At 48.9% G+C, this 16,462-nt stretch overlaps 1 protein-coding gene across 1 annotated transcript in view; it reads left to right on the top strand.

The window, feature by feature from the left end:
- The window catches only part of LOC141094061 (myosin-3-like), a 131,274-nt gene that overhangs the window by 97,904 nt on the left and 16,908 nt on the right, over nucleotides 1-16,462 (top strand). The window contains exons 20-30 of the mRNA XM_073579770.1: nucleotides 6,131-6,267; nucleotides 7,841-8,096; nucleotides 9,819-10,061; nucleotides 10,138-10,314; nucleotides 10,462-10,607; nucleotides 10,749-10,839; nucleotides 11,027-11,416; nucleotides 13,204-13,330; nucleotides 13,925-14,043; nucleotides 14,133-14,329; nucleotides 14,617-14,800. Coding sequence (XP_073435871.1) covers nucleotides 6,131-6,267; nucleotides 7,841-8,096; nucleotides 9,819-10,061; nucleotides 10,138-10,314; nucleotides 10,462-10,607; nucleotides 10,749-10,839; nucleotides 11,027-11,416; nucleotides 13,204-13,330; nucleotides 13,925-14,043; nucleotides 14,133-14,329; nucleotides 14,617-14,800 — 2,067 coding nt within the window. The remainder of the gene's footprint in view (nucleotides 1-6,130; nucleotides 6,268-7,840; nucleotides 8,097-9,818; nucleotides 10,062-10,137; nucleotides 10,315-10,461; nucleotides 10,608-10,748; nucleotides 10,840-11,026; nucleotides 11,417-13,203; nucleotides 13,331-13,924; nucleotides 14,044-14,132; nucleotides 14,330-14,616; nucleotides 14,801-16,462) is intronic.

Genomic DNA, 16,462 nt, shown 5'->3' with positions numbered 1-16,462 from the left:
CTGCTCCGGGGTATATGAGTGTTTTTCTGCCTCTTCCTCATACATATGGCCTCCTGCTCGGGGGTATATGAGCGTTTTTCTGCCTCGTCCTCATACATATGGCCTCCTGCCCGGGGGTGTATCAGCGTTTTTCTGCCCCTTCCTCATACATATGGCCTCTTGCTCGGGGGTATTTGAGCGTTTTTCTGCCTCTTCCTCATACATATGGCCTCCTGCTCGTGGGTATATCGGCCTTTTTCTGCCTCTTCCTCATACATATGGCCTCCTGCTCGGGGGTATATCAGCGTTTTTTTGCCTCTTCCTCGTACATATGGCCTCCTGCTCGGGGGTATATCAGCGTTTTTCTGCCTCTTCCTCATACATATGGCCTCCTGCTCGGGGGTATATGAGCGTTTTTCTGCCTCTTCCTCATACATATGGCCTCCTGCTCGGGGGTATATGAGCGTTTTTCTGCCCCTTCCTCATACATATGGCCTCCTGCTCGGGGGTATATGAGCGTTTTTCTGCCTCTTCCTCATACATATGGCCTCCTGCTCGGGGGTATATCAGCGTTTTTCTGCCCCTTCCTCATACATATGGCCTCCTGCTCGGGGGTATATGAGCGTTTTTCTGCCTCTTCCTCATACATATGGCCTCCTGCTCCGGGGTATATGAGCGTTTTTCTGCCTCTTCCTCATACATATGGCCTCCTGCTCGGGGGTATATGAGCGTTTTTCTGTCTCTTCCTCATACATATGGCCTCCTGCTCCGGGGTATATGAGCGTTTTTCTGCCTCTTCCTCATACATATGGCCTCCTGCTCGGGGGTATATCAGCGTTTTTCTGCCCCTTCCTCATACATATGGCCTCCTGCTCCGGGGTATATGAGCGTTTTTCTGCCTCTTCCTCATACATATGGCCTCCTGCTCGGGGGTATATCAGCATTTTTCTGCCTCTTCCTCATACATATGGCCTCCTGCTCGGGGGTATATGAGCGTTTTTCTGCCTCTTCCTCATACATATGGCCTCCTGCTCGGGGGTATATCAGCATTTTTCTGCCTCTTCCTCATACATATGGCCTCCTGCTCCGGGGTATATGAGCGTTTTTCTGCCCCTTCCTCATACATATGGCCTCCTGCTCGGGGGTATATGAGCGTTTTTCTGCCTCTTCCTCGTACATATGGCCTCCTGCTCCGGGGTATATGAGCGTTTTTCTGCCCCTTCCTCATACATATGGCCTCCTGCTCGGGGGTATATGAGCGTTTTTCTGCCCCTTCCTCATACATATGGCCTCCTGCTCGGGGGTATATCAGCGTTTTTCTGCCTCTTCCTCATACATATGGCCTCCTGCTCCGGGGTATATGAGCGTTTTTCTGCCTCTTCCTCATACATATGGCCTCCTGCTCGGGGGTATATGAGCGTTTTTCTGCCCCTTCCTCATACATATGGCCTCCTGCTCCGCGGTATATGAGCGTTTTTCTGCCTCTTCCTCATACATATGGCCTCCTGCTCGGGGGTATATGAGCGTTTTTCTGCCTCTTCCTCATACATATGGCCTCCTGCTCGGGGGTATATCAGCGTTTTTCTGCCCCTTCCTCATACATATGGCCTCCTGCTCCGGGGTATATGAGCGTTTTTCTGCCTCTTCCTCATACATATGGCCTCCTGCTCAGGGGTATATCAGCGTTTTTCTGCCTCTTCCTCATACATATGGCCTCCTGCTCGGGGGTATATCAGCGTTTTTCTGCCTCTTCCTCATACATATGGCCTCCTGCTCGGGGGTATATGAGCGTTTTTCTGTCTCTTCCTCATACATATGGCCTCCTGCTCGGGGGTATATCAGCGTTTTTCTGCCTCTTCCTCATACATATGGCCTCCTGCTCGGGGGTATATGAGCGTTTTTCTGCCTCTTCCTCATACATATGGCCTCCTGCTCGGGGGTATATGAGCGTTTTTCTGCCCCTTCCTCATACATATGGCCTCCTGCTCGGGGGTATATCAGCGTTTTTCTGCCCCTTCCTCATACATATGGCCTCCTGCTCGGGGGTATATGAGCGTTTTTCTGCCTCTTCCTCATACATATGGCCTCCTGCTCCGGGGTATATGAGCGTTTTTCTGCCTCTTCCTCATACATATGGCCTCCTGCTCGGGGGTATATGAGCGTTTTTCTGCCCCTTCCTCATACATATGGCCTCCTGCTCGGGGGTATATCAGCGTTTTTCTGCCTCTTCCTCATACATATGGCCTCCTGCTCGGGGGTATATGAGCGGTTTTCTGCCCCTTCCTCATACATATGGCCTCCTGCTCGGGGGTATATCAGCGTTTTTCTGCCTCTTCCTCATACATATGGCCTCCTGCTCGGGGGTATATGAGCGTTTTTCTGTCTCTTTCTCATACATATGGCCTCCTGCTCGGGGGTATATGAGCGTTTTTCTGCCCCTTCCTCATACATATGGCCTCCTGCTCGGGGGTATATCAGCGTTTTTCTGCCCCTTCCTCATACATATGGCCTCCTGCTCGGGGGTATATGAGCGTTTTTCTGCCTCTTCCTCATACATATGGCCTCCTGCTCGGGGGTATATCAGCGTTTTTCTGCCTCTTCCTCATACATATGGCCTCCTGCTCGGGGGTATATGAGCGTTTTTCTGCCTCTTCCTCATACATATGGCCTCCTGCTCGGGGGTATATGAGCGTTTTTCTGCCCCTTCCTCATTCATATGGCCTCCTGCTCGGGGGTATATCAGCGTTTTTCTGCCTCTTCCTCATACATATGGCCTCCTGCTCGGGGGTATATGAGCGGTTTTCTGCCCCTTCCTCATACATATGGCCTCCTGCTCGGGGGTATATCAGCGTTTTTCTGCCTCTTCCTCATACATATGGCCTCCTGCTCGGGGGTATATGAGCGTTTTTCTGTCTCTTTCTCATACATATGGCCTCCTGCTCGGGGGTATATGAGCGTTTTTCTGCCCCTTCCTCATACATATGGCCTCCTGCTCGGGGGTATATCAGCGTTTTTCTGCCCCTTCCTCATACATATGGCCTCCTGCTCGGGGGTATATGAGCGTTTTTCTGCCTCTTCCTCATACATATGGCCTCCTGCTCGGGGGTATATCAGCGTTTTTCTGCCTCTTCCTCATACATATGGCCTCCTGCTCTGGGGTATATGAGCGTTTTTCTGCCTCTTCCTCATACATATGGCCTCCTGCTCGGGGGTATATGAGCGTTTTTCTGCCCCTTCCTCATACATATGGCCTCCTGCTCGGGGGTATATGAGCGTTTTTCTGCCTCTTCCTCATACATATGGCCTCCTGCTCGGGGGTATATCAGCGTTTTTCTGCCTCTTCCTCATACATATGGCCTCCTGCTCGGGGGTATATCAGCGTTTTTCTGCCCCTTCCTCATACATATGGCCTCCTGCTCGGGGGTATATGAGCGTTTTTCTGCCTCTTCCTCATACATATGGCCTCCTGCTCGGGGGTATATCAGCGTTTTTCTGCCTCTTCCTCATACATATGGCCTCCTGCTCTGGGGTATATGAGCGTTTTTCTGCCTCTTCCTCATACATATGGCCTCCTGCTCGGGGGTATATGAGCGTTTTTCTGCCCCTTCCTCATTCATATGGCCTCCTGCTCGGGGGTATATCAGCGTTTTTCTGCCCCTTCCTCATACATATGGCCTCCTGCTCTGGGGTATATGAGCGTTTTTCTGCCTCTTCCTCATACATATGGCCTCCTGCTCCGGGGTATATGAGCGTTTTTCTGCCTCTTCCTCATACATATGGCCTCCTGCTCGGGGGTATATGAGCGTTTTTCTGCCCCTTCCTCATACATATGGCCTCCTGCTCGGGGGTATATCAGCGTTTTTCTGCCCCTTCCTCATACATATGGCCTCCTGCTCGGGGGTATATCAGCGTTTTTCTGCCTCTTCCTCATACATATGGCCTCCTGCTCCGGGGTATATGAGCGTTTTTCTGCCTCTTCCTCATACATATGGCCTCCTGCTCGGGGGTATATGAGCGTTTTTCTGCCTCTTCCTCATACATATGGCCTCCTGCTCGGGGGTATATCAGCGTTTTTCTGCCTCTTCCTCATACATATGGCCTCCTGCTCGGGGGTATATCAGCGTTTTTCTGCCTCTTCCTCATACATATGGCCTCCTGCTCCGGGGTATATGAGCGTTTTTCTGCCTCTTCCTCATACATATGGCCTCCTGCTCGGGGGTATATGAGCGTTTTTCTGCCTCTTCCTCATACATATGGCCTCCTGCTCGGGGGTATATCAGCGTTTTTCTGCCTCTTCCTCATACATATGGCCTCCTGCTCGGGGGTATATGAGCGTTTTTCTGCCTCTTCCTCATACATATGGCCTCCTGCTCGGGGGTATATGAGCGTTTTTCTGTCTCTTCCTCATACATATGGCCTCCTGCTCGGGGGTATATGAGCGTTTTTCTGCCCCTTCCTCATACATATGGCCTCCTGCTCGGGGGTATATCAGCGTTTTTCTGCCCCTTCCTCATACATATGGCCTCCTGCTCGGGGGTATATGAGCGTTTTTCTGCCTCTTCCTCATACATATGGCCTCCTGCTCGGGGGTATATCAGCGTTTTTCTGCCTCTTCCTCATACATATGGCCTCCTGCTCGGGGGTATATGAGCGTTTTTCTGCCTCTTCCTCATACATATGGCCTCCTGCTCGGGGGTATATGAGCGTTTTTCTGCCCCTTCCTCATACATATGGCCTCCTGCTCGGGGGTATATCAGCGTTTTTCTGCCTCTTCCTCATACATATGGCCTCCTGCTCGGGGGTATATGAGCGTTTTTCTGCCCCTTCCTCATACATATGGCCTCCTGCTCGGGGGTATATCATCGTTTTTCTGCCTCTTCCTCATACATATGGCCTCCTGCTCGGGGGTATATCATCGTTTTTCTGCCTCTTCCTCATACATATGGCCTCCTGCTCGGGGGTATATGAGCGTTTTTCTGTCTCTTCCTCATACATATGGCCTCCTGCTCGGGGGTATATGAGCGTTTTTCTGCCTCTTCCTCGTACATATGGCCTCCTGCTCGGGGGTATATCAGCGTTTTTCTGCCTCTTCCTCATACGTATGGCCTCCTGCTCGGGGGTATATGAGCGTTTTTCTGCCTCTTCCTCATACATATGGCCTCCTGCTCGGGGGTATATGAGCGTTTTTCTGCCTCTTCCTCATACATATGGCCTCCTGCTCGGGGGTATATGAGCGTTTTTCTGCCTCTTCCTCTTACATATGGCCTCCTGCTCGGGGGTATATGAGTGGTTTTCTGCCTCTTCCTCATACATATGGCCTCCTGCTCGGGGGTATATCAGCGTTTTTCTGCCTCTTCCTCATACATATGGCCTCCTGCTCGGGGGTATATGAGCGTTTTTCTGCCTCTTCCTCTTACATATGGCCTCCTGCTCGGGGGTATATGAGCGTTTTTCTGCCTCTTCCTCATACATATGGCCTCCTGCTCGGGGGTATATGAGTGGTTTTCTGCCTCTTCCTCATACATATGGCCTCCTGCTCGGGGGTATATGAGTGTTTTTCTGCCTCTTCCTCATACATATGACCTCCTGCTCGGGGGTATATGAGCGTTTTTCTGCCTCTTCCTCGTACATATGGCCTCCTGCTCGGGGGTATATGAGCGTTTTTCTGCCTCTTCCTCATACATATGGCCTCCTGCTCGGGGGTATATCAGCTTTTTTCTGCCTCTTCCTCATACATATGGCCGCCTGCTCGGGGGTATATGAGCGTTTTTCTGCCTCTTCCTTGTACATATGGCCTCCTGCTCGGGGGTATATGAGCGTTTTTCTGCCTCTTCCTCATACATATGGCCTCCTGCTCGGGGGTATATGAGCGTTTTTCTGCCTCCTCCTCATACATATGGCCTCCTGCTCGGGGGTATATCAGCGTTTTTCTGCCCCTTCCTCATACATATGGCCTTCTGCTCGTGGGTATATGAGCGTTTTTCTGCCTCTTCCTCATACATATGGCCTCCTGCTCGGGGGTATATCAGCGTTTTTCTGCCCCTTCCTCATACATATGGCCGCCTGCTCGGGGGTATATGAGCGTTTTTCTGCCCCTTCCTCATACATATGACGACTCGCTCAGGGGTATATGAGCTCTTCTTTCTTGTAGGTGTTTTTTAAGGCTGGTCTCCTGGGGACCCTGGAGGAGATGAGGGACGACCGCCTGACTCTGCTCATCACCCGCACACAAGCCTTATGTCGGGGATTCCTGATGAGGCAGGAGTTCCAGAAGATGATGGAGAGGAGGTGAGGAAGGTTACATTATGAGGCCACACTGCGTATAGGGGCATACTTACATCTGGTGCACAGCACTGGTGCGGGTCTTTTAGGGTGATCCTGGGTAGAGCTCCCTGTATTTAGTATATTCAGTGGCCAGACTGTGGCCTGGTGCACAGTGCCATGCATGCAGTTTAGCTAAGTATTGTTCTACAGTTTACATACTGTATAAGTCCCATGCAGAGCCATGTACAATAATACCGCCACACAGTGTTCATATAACAGTGCCATGACAAAATTCCACTATACAGTGTCAACACTGCACCGCCCTACATTTCCTCTATATCATTCTACCTGTCCTCTATATAGAGCTGCACTGCACTACATCTCCTCCTCAATCTGTCTATCACCCTACCTGTCCTCTGTATACTGCTGCACCGCCCTACATCTTCTCCCCATCTCTGTCTACCACCTTACCCGTCCTCTCCACAGTGCTGCGCCGTCCTACATCTCCTCTTCACCTCTGTCTACCACCCTACCTGTCCTCTCCATAGTGCTGCACCGCCCTATATCTCCTTTTCACCTCTGTCTACCACCCTACCTGTCCTCTCCATAGTGCTACACCGCACTGCATCTCCTCTTCATTTCTGTCTACCACCTACCTGTCCTCTCCATAGTGCTGCACCTCACTGCATCTCCTCTTCACCTCTGTCTACCACCCTACCTGTCTTCTCCACAGTGCTGCACCATCCTACATCTCATTCTCATCTGTCTACCATCCTACCTGTCCTCTCCATAGTGCTGCACCTCACTGCATCTCCTCTTCACTTCTGTCTACCACCCTACCTGTCCTCTCCATAGTGCTACACCGCACTGCATCTCCTCTTCACTTCTGTCTACCACCCTACCTGTCCTCTCCATAGTGCTGCACCTCACTGCATCTCCTCTTCACCTCTGTCTACCACCCTACCTGTATTCTCCACAGTGCTGCACCACCCTACATCTTATTCTCATCTCCTCTTCACCTCTGTCTACCACCCTACCTGTCTTCTCCACAGTGCTGCACCATCCTACATCTCATTCTCATCTGTCTACCATCCTACCTGTCCTCTCCTTAGTGCTGCACCTCACTGCATCTCCTCTTCACTTCTGTCTACCACCCTACCTGTCCTCTCCATAGTGCTGCACGGCCCTACATCTCCTCTTCACCTCTGTCTACCATCCTACCTCTCCTCTCCACAGTGCTGTACCACCCTACGTATCTTCCTCACCTCTGTCTACCATCCTACCTATCCTCTCCATAGTGCTGCACGGCCCTACATCTCCTCTTCACCTCTGTCTACCATCCTACCTGTCCTCGCCACAGTGCTGTACCACCCTACATATCTTCTTCACCTCTATCTACCATCCTATCTGTCCTCTCCACGGTGCTGCACCATCCTACATCTCCTCGTCTGTCTACCATCCTACCTGTCCTCTCCATAGTTCTGCACTGCCCTACACTGTCCTTCTCTTAGATTGTCCATCCTATAATCCAGCTCTGCAGCTGTAGGACAGCGAGGACGCAGACTCTGAAGTCACAAGGTAATGTCTCTATCTCCAGGGAGGCCATCTTCTCCATCCAGTACAACATCCGTGCTTTCATGAACGTAAAACACTGGCCATGGATGAAGCTTTACTTCAAGATCAAGCCTCTTCTCAGGAGCGCTGAGACTGAGAAGGAGATGGCGGCCATGAAGGAGGAATTCACCAAAACCAAGGATAATCTGGCAAAGTCGGAGGCGAAAAGGAAGGAGTTAGAGGAGAGGATGGTGAAACTTCTCCAGGAGAAGAATGACCTGCATCTACAAGTTCAGTCTGTAAGTATGGAGACCTTTATGCAGCGACCACTAAAGAAGGTGATGTATGTAGAGCTCTCTGGAGGGATATAAAGGTGTGTGATCCCCTCTGGAGGAGGTGGGGTCTATAGTATTCTCTGAAGGAAGTGGCATCTGTAGCGCCTTCTGGAGGAGGTGGAATCTGCGGTGCCTTCTTGATGGTGTGGTGTCTGTAGCGCCCTCTGGAGGAGGTGGTGTCTGTAGTGCCTCTGTAGTGCGTGGTGTCGGTAGTGCCTTCTGGAGTGCGTGGTGTCTGTAGCGCCCTCTGGAGGAGGTGGTGTCTGTAGTGCCCTCTGGAGCAGGTGGTGTCTGTACTGCCCTCTGGAGGAGGTGGTGTCAGTAGTGCCCTCTGGTGTGCGTGGTGTCAGTAGTGCCTTCTGGAGTGTGTGGTGTCAGTAGTGCTCTCTGGAGGATGTGGTGTCTGTAGTGCCCTCTGGAGGAGGTGGTGTCTGTAGTGCCTCTGTAGTGCGTGGTGTCAGTAGTGCCTTCTGGAGTGCGTGGTGTCTGTAGTGCCTTCTGGAGTGCGTGGTGTCTGTAGCGCCCTCTGGAGGAGGTGGTGTCTGTAGTGCCCTCTGGAGCAAGTGGTGTCTGTACTGCCCTCTGGAGGAGGTGGTGTCTGTAGTGCCCTCTGGTGTGCGTGGTGTCAGTAGTGCCTTCTGGAGTGCGTGGTGTCTGTAGTGCCCTCTGGAGGATGTGGTGTCTAGTGCCCTCTGGAGGATGTGGTGTCTGTAGTGCCCTCTGGAGGATGTGGTGTCTGTAGCGCCCTCTGGAGGAGGTGGTGTCTGTAGCGCTCTCTAAAGGAGGTGGTGTCTGTAGCATCCTCTGTCTGGAGGGTGTGGTGTCTGTAGCACCCTCTGGAGGAGGTGGTGTCTGTAGTGCCCTCTGGAGGAGGTGGTGTCTGTAGTGCCCTCTGGAGGAGGTGGTGTCTGTAGTGCCCTCTGGAGGAGGTGGTGTCTGTAGTGCCCTCTGGAGGAGGTGGTGTCTGTAGTGCTCTCTGGAGGAGATGGTGTCTGTAGCGCGTTCTGGAGGAAATGGTGTCTGTAGTGCCCTCTGGAGGAAGTGGTGTCTGTAGCGCCCTCTGGAAGAGGTGACATCTCAGGAGGAGGTGGGGTCTACAGTATTCTCTGCAGGAGGTGGTGGTCTGTAGCGCTCCATGAATGAGGTGGCATCTGTATCGCCCTTTGCAGCAGGTGGTGTCTGTAGCACCCTCGGGAGGGCATGGGTCTGTAGCGCCCTCTGGAGGGCGTGGGGTCTGTATCGCCATCTGGAGGGCATGGTGTCTGTATTGCCCTCTGGAGGGTGTAGTGTCTGTAGCGCCCTCTGGAGGGTGTAGTGTCTGTAGCGCCCTCTGGAGGGTGTAGTGTCTGTAGCGCCCTCTGGAGGAGTTGGTGTCTGTGGCCCCCTTCTGGAGGAGATTATGTCTGTAGCGCCCTATGGAGGGCATGGTGTCTGTAGCGCACTCTGGAGCAAGTAGAACCTGTAGTGCCCTTTGGAGGGTGTGGTGTCTGTAGCATCCTCTGGACGGCGTAGTGTCTGTAGCGCCCTCTGGAGGGCGTGGTGCCTGCAGCGCCCTCTGGAGGAGATGGTGTCTGTAGTGGAGGGGGTGAATATGTGTCTGCAGTGTCCCAGCAGGAATAGCAGTCTGAATCACTCCCTGGAGGTGCTGTACTGGTGGCCGCTAATCAGTTTTTCTCTTACGATAAGGAAACAGAGAACCTGACAGACGCAGAGGAGCGATGTGATCAGTTGATCAAGAGTAAAATTCAACTGGAGGCCAAAATCAAGGAACTGAATGAGAGGCTGGAAGACGAGGAAGAGTCCAGCGCCGAACTCACAGCCAAGAAACGGAAACTGGAGGACGAGTGCTCCGAGCTGAAGAAGGACATCGATGACCTAGAATTGACATTGGCCAAGGTCGAGAAGGAGAGACATGCTGTCGAGAACAAGGTAGGTTCCTCTGCAGGAGGTATGGGGTGCGGAGACATGTCCAGCCACACATGTACATCGTCCTCTTCTGTAATAGGTTAAAAACCTGACCGAGGAGATGGCCGCCCTGGACGAGACCATCGCCAAGCTGACCAAGGAGAAGAAGGCCCTCCAGGAGGCCCACCAGCAGACCCTGGACGACCTTCAGGCTGAAGAAGACAAAGTCAATGCCTTGACCAAGCTGAAAACCAAACTGGAGCAGCAGATCGATGATGTGAGGACAGACAGATGCTGGGAACAGCGTTACTATATGGAGACAATACCTGGGTGTTGCTTATTTACATATGTGAAGAAGAGTTACCCTTTAGGTTTGTGACTCCTTCCTGGCCTCAATGAATTATTTATTAATCCTTCCCTGTAGCTGCAAGGCTCTCTGGAACAGGAGAAGAAATCCCGGATGGACAACGAGCGGGCCAAGAGGAAGCTCGAGGGGGACCTGAAACTGGCCCAGGACTCCATCATGGACCTAGAGAACGACAAGCAGCAGCTAGACGAGAAACTGAAAAAGTAAGGATGAGGCTGGAGGCCTCCACTACATATATTGCTCTATAGGGGAGTCAACAGAGCCTCACAATTTCTCCTCATCTAAAGCCTCACTTTCTTCTCCAGATGGTTTATAAGGGTTCCTGTTGTCCCATCTATTCACAGGAAAGATTTTGAGATCAGTCAACTGCTGAGCCGGATTGAAGATGAGCAAGTGCTGGGGAACCAACATCAGAAGAAGATCAAAGAGCTACAGGTGCAACCGCAGTCACTTACATGTATCCCATAGGACATACAGGTCAAGGGTCACACAGAGGACACAGACCTGCTTGGTGATAGAGGGGTCCGTCCCCATTCAGGGCTACAATATGATCAGTAGTCCCATCCTGCTTGTATGGCCTCGCTGTGATGTTTCTGACCCTTCTCCACTATTTTATTCTTAGTCTCGTATTGAAGAACTGGAGGAAGAGATAGAAGCTGAGAAGGCAACGCGAGCAAAGGCAGAAAAACAGCGATCTGAGCTGTCCCGGGAGCTGGAGGAGATCAGCGAGAGGTTGGAGGAGGCTGGAGGGGCGACTGCGTCCCAGATCGAGATGAACAAAAAGCGGGAGACAGATTTCCAGAAGATGCGCCGAGACCTGGAGGAGATCTCTCTGCAGCACGAGGCCACAGTGGCCACTCTGCGCAAGAAGCACGCCGACAGCGGGGCCGAGTACGGCGAGCAGATCGACAACCTGCAACGCGTGAAGCAAAAGCTGGAAAAAGAGAAGAGCGAGATGAGGATGGAGATCGACGACATCAACGGCAACCTGGAGGCCATGACTAAGTCCAAGGTCAGGAGGGTGAAGGGTTGGCAATGATCACGTGTGGCTAATAGGAGTATGGATGGTGCATGGGTTAGACGATCTAGTCTCCTGGAAAGCGCTGCAGATTTCGAACATACTTTTCAAGACCTCGCAGTTAGAGAATGAAAACCTTCTCACAGTTGAGGGTTCGCTGCAATTATTTCCGGTCTACTATGACCAAAACTGGAAGGAGATCCTTGGGCTCCTGCAGTTTATGGCTTCACCTGACTAACACAATCCTTCAGCTGTTCGAACAGTATTAGATCAGGACATCCAAATGACTCTGATCAAAAGTTCACATACCCTGGTGATTTCGGCCAGATAAAACATGCACAGGAGTTGACACAAATGGATATGAATGGCTACTAAAGGTAACTTCCTCAACTGTGACCTATTTGCTTGTAATCAGTGTGTGTGCATAAAAGCTGAGTGAGTTTCTGGGATCCAGACAGACTCTTGCATCTTTCATCCAGCCACTGACGTTTCTGGATTGTGAGTCATGGGGAAAGCAAAAGAATTGTCAACGGATCTACAGGAAAAGGTAGTTGAACTGTATAAAACAGGAAAGGGATACAAAAAGATAACCGAGGAATTGATAATGGCAGGCAGCAACATTCAAACTATGATTAACAAATGGAAAATCAGGGGCTCTGTAAAAACAAAATCACGGTCAGGTAGACAAATAAAAATATAGTCCACAACTGCCAGGAAAATTGTTCAGGATGCAAAGAAAAACCCACAAATATCATCAGCTGAAATACTGGACTCTCTGAAAACTAGTGGGGTGGCTGTTTCAAGGTACACAATAAGGAGGCACTTGAAGAAAAATGGGCTGCATGGTTGAGTCGCCAGTAGAAAGCCATTACTGTACAAATGCCACAAAGTATCTCACCTACAATATGCAAAGACAAGCCTCAAAACTTCTGGAACATGGTAATTTGGAGTGATGAGACCAAAATTGAACTTTTTGGCCACAACCATAAACGTTACATTTGGAGAGAGGTCAACAAGGCCTGTGATGAAAGGATCACCATTCCTACTGTAAAGCACGGAGGTGGATTGCTGATTTTTTGGGGATGTGTGAGCTACAAAGGCACAGGAAACTTGATTAAAGTTGAAGGAAAGATGAATGCAGCACATTATCAGCAAATACTGGAGGCAAATTTGCAATCATCAGCCCAGAAGCTGCGCATGGGACGTACTTGGACATTCCAACAAGACAGCGATCCAAAACACAAGGCCAAGTCAGCCTGTTATTGGCTACAGCAGAACAAAGTGAAAGTTCTGGGGTGTCCATCTCAGTCTCCTGACCTCAATGTCATTGAGCCACTCTGGGGAGATCTCACACGTGCAGTTCATGCTAGACAGCCCAGGGAATTACAGGAATTGGAGGCTTTTTGCCAAGAAGAGTGGGCAGCTTTACCATCTAAGAAAATAAAGAACCTCATCCACAACTACCACAAAAGACTTCAAGCTGTCATTGATGTTAGAGGGGGCAATACACGGTATTAAGAAATGGGGTATGTGAACTTTTGATCAGGGTCATTTGGATGTTTTCGGTTGTCATTATGATTTAAAAAGAGAAAACACAGTAGTCTGACAATAAATGGCTTCACCCAAACACTAACCATGAGCAGAGAAAAAGGTTTGGTGTTATCATTCATATTCTCTGAAAAATGGGCCAAGAAAGCAAAAATTCTGCTGGCGCATATGTAAACTTTTGAGTACAACTATATATAAAATAACCTAAGTCTGTTCTTATGTGAACGCTTCAGATGAACCTGGAGAAGATCTGCCGCACGCTGGAGGACCACCTGAGTGAGTTCAAGGCCAAGACTGAGGAGAACCAGCGGACCGTGGTGGAGCTCACTATGCACAGGGCTCGTCTGCAAACCGAGACAGGTGATAAGGACAATGCATGTTCCCTATGTGAAGCTACAGCCACCCACGGACTGTCTCCTTGTCAGAAGGACATCATGTTTTTTAAGCAGCTTTCTGATGTTATTTTATGTCCAGTCAACCATACTGGTTGTAAATATAGACATGTACGGCCAGATGATGGTGAATGGGGGGGCCTTTCATAAATAAAGGGGAGCCACAGAAAAGATCACATCTGTGGGGTCTGTGAGCTTCGACGGCCTCCAAGTTTCATGGTGAGGGCACCTAACACAACACATATGGCAGGCAGTATTAATGTAGAAGACCCTTCGTAAAAGAGTCAGAGGAGCGCCCACATTGTGTGACCCAGGGTTATGGTGGTAGCTCAGGCCTATGGTAGTGAGCTCAGGATTATAGTGCTGGGCTCAGGCTTATGGTTGAGAGCTCAGACCTATGGTTGTGGGCTCAGGCTTATGGTACTGGTCCGGAGTTATGCATGTGACCTTGTCACATACATTTTTGACACATCTAGAGATGACTTTTGGGTCTGGAGAACATCTGTCGATGCTTCGGGGGGATGGAAACCACTAGTATTTTACACTTTGCTTTTGATTTCAGGCGAGTTGTCCCGACATCTGGAAGAGAAGGAGACTCTGGTGTCTCAGCTGTCGAGATCTAAGCAAGCGTTCATCCAGCAGATCGAGGAGCTGAAGAGAAGTCTGGAGGAAGAAGTGAAGGTGAGATAATGGAGACCTGCAGATCTTCTCCAGGCCACGTAACGAGTCTGATTGCCTGTCTCCCCCCTCCATCGTTTCTAAATAACCAGACCAAGAATGCCCTGGCTCATGGCCTGCAGTCGTCTCGCCATGATTGTGACCTCCTGAGGGAACAGTACGAGGAAGAGCAGGAGGCCAAGTCAGAGCTTCAGAGAGTCCTGTCCAAGGCCAACGGTGAAGTGGCGCAATGGAGGACAAAGTATGAGACCGATGCCATTCAGCGCACTGAGGAACTGGAAGATGCTAAGTAAGCACTCATATATATGATCTGGTAAAATACGGCGGGAGTCTCTACAGTTAGAGAGGTATAACGCACAATATGAACTTGGACGAGAGGACATCACTTTCATCTCTAACATAAAGGTTTCCAGCCAGAGAGTCGTTGGTATTATACTAATATTTTTATGTAGTTTCCTAATGAAAGGCTGTTGGGAGTTTCAGCAGATACAGCAATATTGTCCAGTATAGTAAAGGTAAAGTGACCTACAATATACAGTCAGTACGGACCAGTGAGATCATTACTGCCCTCTGCAGGAGGAAGTTGGCGCAGCGCCTCCAGGAGGCAGAGGAGCACATCGAGGCTGTAAATTCTAAGTGCGCCTCCCTGGAGAAGACTAAGCAGAGGCTTCAAGCAGAGGTGGACGACCTAATGATTGATGTGGAGAGGGCAAACTCGCTGGCGGCTGCTCTAGACAAGAAGCAGAAGACCTTTGACAAGGTATTAGCATGTGTAAAATCCTCAACAGCATTGGGAGAAATTCAATAACTTACAATGTCCAGACCCTGAGATAATAAGTCAGAGCACTGAGACAGTATATCAGATGAAAGGGATTTGAGAAAAAAACATCAGTTACTTCATAAATCAGGGCTCTGAGATGATCCCTGATATGAGGTCAGGAGAATCCTACAAAATAATTTTGGGATTTCTGGTAAATCTGATACTATACAATAAGTATCTGAGATAATGTCTAATATGTGGTCTGAAACTGAGATAATAAGTCATGATCTGTAATAATAAATCAGAACACTGATATAATAGGTTTGAGGTCAGGATATGAGATGATAATAGATATGTAGTCAGGAAATGAGATAATAAGGTGGAGCTCTGAAGTATTATATAATATAGTAAGATCTGAGACAATATCAGATGTAAGTTGTGGTTCTGAGATAATAACTCGAGGCTCTAAGATACTATCAGATGTGAGGTTAGAGCTATGACATGTGAGTTTAGAATTTGAGATAGTAAGAGCTGTGAAATAGATAAACAGTCAGGATCTGAGATAACAAGGAAGAGCTTTGAGATAATAGATAAAAGGTCAGGATATAAGACAATAAGTAAGAGATTTGAGATAATAGAAAAAAGGTCAGGATCTGAGATAATAAGTAAGAGCTTTGAGATAATACATACATGGTCAGGATATGAGATAATAAGTAACAGCTTTGAGATAACAGATACAAGGTAAGGATCTGAGATAAGAGCTTTGCGATAATACATAAATGGTCAGGATCTTAGATAGTAAGAGCTTTGAGATAATAGAAAAAAGGTCAGGATCTGAGATAATAAGTAAGAGCTTTGAGATAATACATACATGGTCAGGATATGAGATAAGTAAGAGCTTTCAGATAATAGATACAAGTAAGGATGTGAGATAAGAGCTTTGAGATAATACATAAATCGTCAGGATCTGAGATAGTAAGTAAGAGCTTTGAGCTAATAGATACAAGGTCAGGAACGGAGATAATAGCTCTGAATTAGATAAACAGACAGGATCTGAGATAGTAAGTAAGAGCTTTTAAGATAATAGAAACAAGGTCAGGGTCGGTGATAATTCAGGGCTCTGGCATGATGTCACATACAATGTTAGGATCTGAGGAAAAAAACGAGGTCAGAGTTTTGAGATAATATCACATAAAAGGTCAGGATCTTGGGTAAGCCATAGTTTTTAACTATTATCTCAGATCTTGACTTCTTATCTGATATTATCTAAGAGCCCTGAAGTAGTATGTCAAATTTTGACATTTTGTCTGATATTATGTCAGGGCTGGATAATATCAGATATGTATTATCTGGGATAATAATTAAGGGCTCTGAGATGATATCAGATCTGTGGTTAGGATCTGAGATAAGCCAGGGCTCTGGGATAATATCAGATATGTGGTCAGGATCTGATCTAATAATTCGGGACTCTGATATATCAGATATGAGGTTAGGATCTGAGATAATTCAAGACTCTGATATAATATCAAATATGAGGTAAGGATCTGGGATAATAAGTCAGGTCTCTGAGATAGTATCAGATCTGTCATTAGAACCTGAGATAGTAAGTAAGGAATCTGAAATAACATATGAGGTCAGGATATGAGATAATAAGTCAGGGCT

This window comes from Dendrobates tinctorius, unplaced genomic scaffold, assembly GCF_039654945.1.
Source record: "Dendrobates tinctorius isolate UK_male_01 unplaced genomic scaffold, ASM3965494v1 ptg000063l, whole genome shotgun sequence".
NCBI lineage: Eukaryota > Metazoa > Chordata > Amphibia > Anura > Dendrobatidae > Dendrobates > Dendrobates tinctorius.
The sequence above is the reverse complement of the archived record's forward strand: the minus strand, read 5'-3'. Positions and strand labels throughout refer to the sequence as shown.